Source organism: Cydia amplana, chromosome 17, assembly GCF_948474715.1.
Source record: "Cydia amplana chromosome 17, ilCydAmpl1.1, whole genome shotgun sequence".
Taxonomy (NCBI): domain Eukaryota; kingdom Metazoa; phylum Arthropoda; class Insecta; order Lepidoptera; family Tortricidae; genus Cydia; species Cydia amplana.
This window is the reverse complement of record NC_086085.1, coordinates 5,823,962-5,834,313: the sequence shown is the minus strand read 5'-3', so window position 1 is coordinate 5,834,313 and position 10,352 is coordinate 5,823,962. Positions and strand designations below refer to the sequence as shown.

The following is a 10,352-nucleotide window of genomic DNA, read 5'->3' as shown; positions in this document are numbered from 1 at the left end:
ATATAATAGTCAAGCAAGAACTTTGCAACATGTGCAATTGAGTTGGGCAGTTGGGTAGTTGCTACCAAATTGAAATGTTTGTGAATCTCTCAACTTTAAGAAATAAAAAAACCGGCCAAGTGCGAGTCGGACTCGCGCACGGAGGGTTCCGTACCATCAACAAAAAATAGAGCAAAACAAGCAAAAAAACGGTCACCCATCCAAGTACTGACCCCGCCCGACGTTGCTTAACTTCGGTCAAAAATCACGTTTGTTGTATGGGAGCCCCACTTAAATCTTTATTTTATTTGTTGTTAAGTATAGCGGCAACAGAAATACATCATCTATGAAAATTTCAACTGTCTAGCTATCACGGTTCGTGAGGTACAGCCTGGTGACAGACGGACGGACAGCGGAGTCTTAGTAATAGGGTCCCGTTTTTAACCTTGGGTACGGAATCCTAAAAAGACTAGCTGGACTAGCCAGACAATTTAGCCAAGCCAATGCAATGTAGCCAGAATTTAAACGATAGACAAAAATTAGAAGTAATTTTTCGATCGGGAAAAACTTACCTACTACGTTTTGGCAAGACTGCATGTATTTTATAATAATTACCGTAATTTATGCAATATGTAGATACAATTTAATAAAGACGTCTCGAATAGACATTTCCTTCTTCACAGTTTCATAATGGCTAAAATAAATTATAATAATTAAAATTCATATACTTTTATGTACCTAGTAAAGTTTATTTTCAAAGAGTTTGAGCTCTTCCTAGTTTCTTTTTAGGGTTCCGTAGCCAAATGGCAAAAAACGGAACCCTTATAGATTCGTCACGTCTGTCTGTCTGTCTGTCCGTCTGTCCGTCTGTCTGTCCGTCCGTATGTCACAGCCACTTTTCTCCGAAACTATAAGAACTATACTGTTGAAACTTGGTAAGTAGATGTATTCTGTGAACCGCATTAAGATTTTCACACAAAAATAGAAAAAAAAAACAATAAATTTTTGGGGTTCCCCATACTTCGAACTGAAACTCAAAAATTTTTTTTTTTCATCAAACCCATACGTGTGGGGTATCAATGGATAGGTCTTCAAAAATGATATTGAGGTTCCTAATATCATTTTTTTCTAAACTGAATAGTTTGCGCGAGAGACACTTCCAAAGTGGTAAAATGTGTGTCCCCCCCCCCCTGTAACTTCTAAAATAAGAGAATGATAAAACTAAAAAAAATATATGATGTACATTACCATGTAAACTTCCACCGAAAATTGGTTTGAACGAGATCTAGTAAGTAGTTTTTTTTATACGTCATAAATCGCCTAAATACGGAACCCTTCATGGGCGAGTCCGACTCGCACTTGGCCGCTTTTTTAAACTCTGAATACTACTGTAGACGTTTGCGCTAGCGAACACACACTACTCAGAATTTTAATTTCAGTCCAATTACGAATATTACGATACGTACCATCAAGTTTCGAACCATAAAGAGTCTGCGCATGCGTCGGAAACTAGTTAATTACATTTCCCTGCTGCTGCTTAACTGAATGGTAAATTTAACTGCCCAATCATTTTAGACTAAGAGTTAGCCCCTGGAAATGGTATATTATTATGATAATAAGAGGCTAAGAGCCACGAAAAATAATCCCCTTAAATTAAACCATTTGACATTCCTTTCTAGTCATTCGATTTCGAACCGTAATTCTTATTGTAGAGATAGCGTTATTTTTTTAAGTATGATGACAAATAGTCGATGTTGCCCCTTATAGACTTAAGGGCTAATGGCGGGCTCTCTCATTTACTCCAATTATGGCGTAATTAGAGTGACAAAAAAAGATGCCCGCAATTTGGGAACTGCGGTGTTCGCGGTAGACCCTCAGAAGTCTCAAACTGGTATCATTTAAGTGGCCTGCATTATCTAACCTCCACCGAAAAATAACTGCCAGTGATGTCTGGTTCCAGTAATAAGGATTATAATAAACTGCCTTAGTTTCGTTGCTCTCATAATCTTGAACCATTTTCCGGAGTTAGCTCTCCGTCTATTGTATCTCTCTGGATTAACGTTTATTTTCAGCACCTAGAAGGTTGTTTGCTTCAATAACATTGCCCGAGAGTTAAGGAGTGCAGTGAATTAACTATGGTTGTGCCGGAGTTGTTTAATCTTTTAGTTTTATTTATCACAACATGTAAAAGCGCGATGGAAGGTTTTATCGAAGGTGGCGCATACGCGAAAATAGAGAGTTTTCCGCATTCTGTGTATTTGTACGTAATATGTAAGGAGCATCAAGTGTGCGGCGGGTCTATTTTGACTCAGAATATAATTTTGACAGCTGGACATTGCTTTGAGGATTGTTTTATGAAACAGAAAGAGATGATCGCGTATGCAGGAAGCGCCAATACTAATGAGGTATCACTTAGAATGTTCTTACTTATGTATTCAACGCAGAGCCATAATAGTTGAACTGGTGCCCTACCCTTCCAATAGTTCCAATATCCCCCGGGCTTCTGGACGATTGAATAGAGTCGGCATTTTGGCTCCTTGCATAACACTACTAACGACTGTCTATTGCAGATGTTAGTGGCCGATAGCTTCATTAACTTTCGCATACACAAAGATTACAATACGAAAACTCTTTATAATGACATAGCCCTGGGTTCCCTGAAATCCGAATTGTCACTGGGAGATACCATGAAACGAGTTATCATAGCCAAGAACTTTCCTGATGTTACCATGGCTAAAACTGCGGGATGGGGAGCAATCAATGTAAGCTAACAAATTTCTGACAAAATGTAGCTTTAATTTCAATTAAATACCTCTACGCGTTCTCGAAATAAAGGGTCTTGACTGACGGACGGACGGACGGGCAACAAAGTCATCCTATAAGGGTTCCATTCTTCCCTTTTGAGGTACGGACGGAACCCCTAAAATTGGGAAAGTTCTCAGACTCAGAAAAAATCAAGCAAAGGAAACTTTCATTTTAGAAATGTAAAATTTCGATTACTATACAAAAATATAAGAACTTTTCGAAATTTTTCCAAGTGGATTTTTTGCAATATTGGCAACTTTCTGGTAGCAATTTAACATCAGTAGGTAGACTATAATTTATGAAGTAAGTAGTTCTAAAAATTAGGAAATAATTGTAAGCAAGCCATTTGCCCCCATACTCGTATCATCTTTAAAAAGAGGCCCAGCCGATCGACGAGCAAAAACGTAGACCAACATTTAAAACTTAATAATTAAATCTCCGTACCTAAATGCAGGAAATTACGTTGGAAACAACACAAAAATTGAAGATGGTGGTACAAATTGTACAACCACACACTACTTGTACAGAAGTAACTAGACTTAGGGCCGGAATGATGTGCGCTAAGAATAGCGAAAGGAATCACCCGTCGCGGTAAGTTTGATACCTACTTATTTATATAATAACTGGGAGACGGAGCAAAGCTCGGAAAACATATAAAAACTCGAAAATGCGCGTTTTCCTAGAGATAAGACCAAGCTAGATCGATTTTTCGCCCCCGAAAACCCCCATTTAGCAAATTTCATCCAAATCGTTAGAGCCGTTACCGAGATCCCCGAAACATATAAACATAATATATAAATAAATATACAAGAATTGCTCGTTTAAAGGTATAACATTTAGAAAGAAAGTTGTTTTGTCTTTTTTTATATTGGTATATTTTGAAAGAAAGTTGTGATTATAATTATATACCTACCTACAGTGTCCAAAAAGTTTTAATACACTTTTTCAAAACCGTAGGTACTATACCTGGAAAAGGGTTAATATTATAAAATCAAAACAAATGTTTACGAACTTAATTGTGTGCGTGTGGTACGTAAATGCAAGGAAATCGGCGTGTTATGACATCACAGTTTTGGTATAGCGACCCTACCTGTCAACTCTGTCAAAATAAAAATAAAACAAAATAGTTTATTGAAACAGTGAAACTTATGATTAACAAGGTTTACGTAAACTTATTATATGATTAAACACTGCTAAAGTTGTTGCAAGATATATACCATATATAAGTTTAAGTTACCTATCAACTACCTAGCTTGCATATACATAAAGGAGCCTCGTCTACCAACAAACCACTCTGTGGTTTGGCAGAAGAATACATGTAATTAGTTGTAAGCAAGATTTCTGAATAAACTTTTTTTTTATATATAAATTGCCCGTGACACCTGCACTAGGCTATGCCTGTCTCGCAGGATGGCACTTTTCCTAGTTTGCCAGTTTTTTATTGATTACATTAGGCGCTAAAGAATTCACTATTATCTGTGATAGATAATTGCTAATAAATAATTCCAACAGTGGCGACTCTGGCAGTGCTCTCATGTCGAAGAATGGTCAACAGATCGGGCTGGTCTCATTCAGGACCCCAAGTAGAAAGGAAGTCGTGATCTACACGAACGTGTCCTACTACTTTGACTGGATAGAGGAGCAAACAAGAAACCTTTCTTGTTCGGATTAAGAATAACACTTTTTCTAAAGATGGTGGCCAAAAAGGACAAAGAATACATTTTAGTCTGTACTTTTCCGTTGTATTTCTTATAAAGCTAACTTTATATAAAGTAAACTAGTGTAGGTACATATTTCAATTACAAGTGAAGATTATAATTTATCACTTTGTAACTAGGTACTCTAAGTATACTTGGTATAAGCATGTATAAGGTAGGTATGAAAAATAAATGGTTGTTTTTACTTATACCACATTTAAAGAATAAACAATAAAGTTATTGAGAATAACTAAAGTACAGTAGCATGCACAAAAGGTGTCCGGTAAGCCCCAAATCTTAATTGGGACTCACGATTTGCTCTTAATATTTCATTAGGCGTTAATAATCAACGTTTTTATTAGGCTCATTTAGTCTGCCTGCCACTGTCAGCCTGCCTGCCACTGTCAGCCTGCCTGCAGCTGTCAGCCTGCTGGGCAAAGGCCTCCTCTCGTTTCCTACACTCAACTCACAGTACGGTTACTGTGAGCCTTTTGGCCTACATTTCCGAATGCATGTTACTCTGCATAAGTTGCCGGTTCCTGAGGGTATAACATGAATCTAGTATTTTAACTGGATCAGGCATGAGGGGTGAGGGGAAATGACCGAACGGGATAGTCTTATGCATCTTTCAGTAGGAGTAGCAGCAAAAGCGCTATTTTTGTTTGTCCTTGTTATAGACTCACTTTTTTTTTAATTCCCCACCATAAGTTAGTATGGATTATGGTGGGCAAAAAATAAATTCGACCAATCATAGTGTCGCATTGCCTATGTTTTGTCCCACACGGACGCACGCGTATACTACATTTATTAGGATCCTACCATCTATATTATAATTAATAATACCGAATAAATTAAAATAGTCACTGACGTCAGCTACCTACATAGGTACCTATTAAGTTCAGATGTCAGACCCATGGGTGGTGTAAATAAAAAAAACTTTAGGTTGGTACCTAATTCCTCCGCAGACATATAAAGTACAGAAAAACTAATACCTAACCAATTCAACTACATACCAATGCATCTAATCAGTAATCAACTAACAGTTTTTATGATTTGTCATTAAGAAATTAACTTCTTTGTTGCATTCCGTTCACTTAGAAACGAAAATCACTACCTATAATTTGCTGCAAATAACTCATTGATTTGGTTTAGGTAACTGATCTCAAAGAGCACTAATAGCAAAAAAATGGAAGCATATATCGTAGGAGGACAAAATGCTACGATAAAACAGTTTCCTCACGTTGTGTTTATGTATATGACATGTAATGGCTTGTCTTGGATTTGCGGTGGGTCTATATTGACCCAGAGTTTAGTGCTGACGGCCGCGCACTGTTTGATATCCTGTCAGCAAGAGCTAGATGTGATCGTTTTTGTTGGGAGTGCTATAATGCCACAGGTACCAGGTAAAGTACGTACTTACCTATAGTTTTTGAGTAATGTAAATGAAATAAAATATGTACAGCGTCCTACACGTGTACAATAAATTGACAACACCGAATCATAGAAATCTAAAAATATCTCATTTCATCAAGCCAAATGTCCGATGAATTTCCTGCTGTTCGCAGGTTTCAGGTTATTAACGGGCCTTTTTTACCCCCGAACGAAACGGAGATTGTTTGTGTGGATGCAAATTATACAGACATACGAATCCGTGGGGCAAATTTTCTTGACAGGTAGGGACTTCCTATATAGATAAACTCAATTATCGATGCACGTTTTATATACTAGTGATCACTCAAAGGTTTGCTTGTAAAAATATGTTTTTATTAAAAGTGTAAAAATCAAATAAAATAATAACTCAATTTGGTTTGATTGATAATCAATCATGATAAAGAGGTTGAGATAATATTAACTATTTTATAGTGCAATAAGTATTACGCCCTACCTTTATATAACCTAGCGATTATTTAAAATATGTTATGTGTGAATTTCATACTTGTCTTCAAAACAATAGTTACAAAAACCACACAATGTTGGGGGCGATCACTAGTATATAGAACGAGCATCGATAATTGAGTTTATCGATATAGGAAGTCCCTACCTGTCAAGAAAATTGCCCCGCAGATTCCTATGTCTGGTTCCCATATATCTCCAAATAGACCGATCTACTACAGCTAGGTACTATACTCGGGAACACTTTTTTTAGACTTAACACATCTATTTATTACAATTACTGAATTAAGATTCAGTGCTAAGGCCCTACTACGAGTATATAATTGTAGATGAAAGCAGCCAGCCACGTGTCCCTGTACATGGTTCACGAGGGCTTCGACGAGCGCACCTACCGCGACGACATCGCGCTGGCGCGCACGCAGGAGGAGCTGCCCTTGGGGAGAACTGTCAAACGAGTCATCATAAAGAGGAAATTTTCGCGCAAGGCGCAGCTGCAGGTTGCTGGTTGGGGACTGTTTGATGTAGGTCGTTTATGTCCAGTTTTATTATAACAATACTAGCGACCCGCCCCGGCTTCGCACGGGTAAACCTAAACCGTTATCAAGGTTCGCTCTATTGATAGGTGAAAATCTGTTCAGTAGTTTTTGAGTTTATGGCGAACATACAAACAGACAGACGCGGCGTGGGACTTTGTTCTAAAAGATGTAGTGATAATGTATTTTCCTTGTGCAGCGGGACTGTGCTAATTAGGTCGCCATTTATCGTCTGTAATGGGAACAGTCACTTCGTTTACCTGTCACTAAAAAAACCGAAGCGGGCTCCAGACATTGATATGACGGAACAATTTACGCACAATCTGATTACATTGTCAATTTAATTGTGTGGCGCGGACGCAAAAATGAAATTTAAGCGCATTAGCTCACCAATTCCACCTAGTTATGCCTTGGCATGAAACGATTATGGATATAATCTACAGATCATACCAAGCTGTGTCAACAGCTGGCATCCATAGCCATTTCATAACAATATTATACAATTTATAATGTTCGAATCGCCCTCCTGGTTAATTTGGTGTTATCAGGAAGCCCGGTACCTGGAAAGAAGCAAGCTGCAATGGCTGCAGCAGTCGTTTAAGCCCGAGCAGGCTTGTAGCACGTACGCGCTCGCGCCTGGCATGATGTGCGTTGAGAACGACATTCATAAACGCCCAAGTCTGTAAGTTGCTTACTCGTACCAAAGATTTTATAGAGAGTTACTGTCATGGTAATGGTAAATTATGTAGCCACAGTTAATTCACCGCCATCTTTTGACAGAAGATTAAAACTGTTCGAACGCCATTTGACTTTGATCCTTATTCTTTCACTGATATGTGTTAATTTGTAATTATATTGAAATTAATGCCATCTAGGCGAGAATAGGCCAAAGGTATGGTGCGCCATCTTTCGAAAAGATTGCACCATACCTTTGGGCATCTATACTCATTGCTCGTACATTAGAAAAATTAACAACATTTCTACTCACTCTATTTTTTTGTACAAATTACAATATTTATTCACTGCGTCCGAGCACTAAACTACCTCAGCAGAAATTAATGCACTCCTTGGTTAACAATCTACTAAAACTCGCTCAACGCCGAAATGTAATAGCGCTCTAAACAATGTTTTAAAATTTTGAAAAAATTATGTACTTATAAGTAGTAAGGTAACAATTATGTGCAGTCAAATTATCAGGTTTATTTGCTCCCTAGGGGCGACTCTGGTTGCGGTTTGATAGCCAACTTTGTGCAGCAGATCGGACTAGTGTCCTTCCGTCACAGCGGGCTCAAGCATATCGTCATCTACATGAACGTCTCCTACTACTACGGCTGGATACAACGGGGCGCGAGACAACTGATTTGTACAAAAGTATGAAGGCGGTCTAAAGGTGCGTCCAGATCTAGTGGATGCGTCTCGAGTGCGCACGCTTGGTTGCGTCAGATTGCGCGCTAAATTAGCGCAAGTCATGCAAGTCACATGCATAAACCACGCAATCTACGGCAAACTTGCGTGATGCGCTCACGCGGCGGATTCACTATATTTGAACGCACCCTTTGCACCCTATCAAGCGGATGTCATGGATATCGTCGTTTATTTAGTTTAGTTTAACCTTATTTTAGGCTGACATGTTCACCTAGAGTGTCTCAATAAAAATTAGATAAAAAAAACCTTATTTTACTATAATTTTCATTCTTGGCATTCTGATGATAGTTATCCACTCGTATTAATGAATAAATAATAATAAATTCTCGTAGTCCCTAAGAAGACTTGCCAGTCTGACCTACCGCCCCCGACTTCAGTGTTCGATTCCTTATTCTAACTTTCGCTTCCTAACTATACGTCCATAAAAACAATCAAATCTTATTATAGTAGTTAGCAAGCGCGTTGAAATGTAGCCACTTTTGCTTTGGACTGTACCTCTACATATATTCTTACCATATAGAAGCATAAAATAAAAGTGCAACAATAAAGGGCAACAAACCTGAGATGTGCAATACTAATAGAAACTGGTTGTCCTCAAGGCTTCCATCTTGTGTAAAAGAGCGTCGTTAAAATTCATGATCTGCATAGCCACATATGACGTTTCTTCTAACGACGGCCGGAGCACTCAAGTAAGGTAAACGTACTGGTGCTCGACGCGGTCCCAGTACATGTCATCTTGAAACTTAAGCCATTGTCAATAGAGGTGACAGCAGGGTGTCATCTATTAGGCATTAGCATGTTAAGCACTAGTACGTTTACCTTAGTTGACGCATGTTTATAGCATATTTTATACGTACAGATGTCCTCGATTACTTTTACATAAACAGGCTAAGTCGTTTGATTATTTTGCTACGATGGAGATCTTTGGATGGTGAAAAACAGGCCAAGTAAAAAAAAAATGTTTTTCTAAAATGTGTAAGTACCTATAGGTTACGTAGGTATGTGTACTTATGCTTGATATCATTATGTTATTTGCGAGACAGACCAAGTCTAATTGGCACGATATGTAGAAATGTATAAGTAAAGAGTATTTATATGTTCCAGAGATTATAAGATTATAAGAAAAATTATCGTTTCCGTTTTTATCTCAAGTTAGGTACATAAAATTGGTAGGTAGAGGCATCCACTGCGCACGCAGTTACTTATGTATGCTGATTCTCACGGATATTTGACCAAGGTGCATTCATTATTCTTAATTAGATTTACGAGCAGATAACGTGGCATGAAGTCGGCTTAGTGTGGATAATATGCATATATTGTTTCCTAGTACAGTCAGCAGAAGAAGTTACTAAGCGGGCGAGGTGTTCAAAATTACCTTGACACGCTCTTATTCTCTAAACAATAAAGCCGCGTCAAGATAATTTTGAACACCCCGACCGCATAGCAACTTCTGATGCTGACTGTACCTACTGGACTAATTAATAGGTACGTATATGTGTAGTGTAGGTATAGGTCGAATTTTGAGTCCAGGCTCCAGATATCTATGAGCTAGGTACATGAAAAAATTGTGTGAATTGTTCTATAGTGTATACCTACCTAACAAAGAAGCGCATGGTTGCCTAGCGGTAAAGCATGCGCCCGACTTCCATATGTGACTGGTGATATTTTACACGGTGAAAGAAAATATCCAGAGGAAAGACTAATCCCAATTCTAAGGGTTAGTTTCTTCTCTAGGTTGGTGAATAAGAATGTAATGTCCAGTTATTATTTTTATAAGTAAATCCAGAACTTGGCCGTGTTCTGCCAATCGGTATGGATCGAGGCCGTGCGCGGGCGCAAACTGGTTCGCAACGGTACCGCGGGTCAGCCACCTTACACCCTGACACTGTCAGACTGTCACCAACACTCTAATAGTCAAATCACTATTCTACAGATGTGCAAGTACCGAAAGCTTCCAAAAAGTTGGAAATGTTCTCACAAAACTAGGATTTGTTCTTTATTTATTTATGTTATGTTTTTC

At 38.3% G+C, this 10,352-nt stretch overlaps 2 protein-coding genes across 2 annotated transcripts; both read left to right on the top strand.

Moving 5' to 3' along the window:
- Positions 1-2,067: 2,067 nt before the first annotated feature.
- Positions 2,068-4,510, top strand: LOC134655894 (trypsin delta-like). Its single transcript, XM_063511392.1, has 4 exons — positions 2,068-2,384; positions 2,550-2,741; positions 3,239-3,375; positions 4,297-4,510. The coding sequence occupies exons 1-4, from the start codon at positions 2,115-2,117 to the stop codon at positions 4,454-4,456; spliced, it is 759 nt and encodes a 252-aa protein (XP_063367462.1). The 5' UTR covers positions 2,068-2,114; the 3' UTR covers positions 4,457-4,510.
- A 2,193-nt stretch (positions 4,511-6,703) lies between these two features.
- Positions 6,704-8,328, top strand: LOC134655954 (uncharacterized). The gene is made up of 3 exons (XM_063511468.1): positions 6,704-6,895; positions 7,456-7,589; positions 8,122-8,328. The coding sequence occupies exons 1-3, from the start codon at positions 6,704-6,706 to the stop codon at positions 8,282-8,284; spliced, it is 489 nt and encodes a 162-aa protein (XP_063367538.1). The 3' UTR covers positions 8,285-8,328.
- The last annotated feature ends 2,024 nt before the right edge of the window (positions 8,329-10,352 follow it).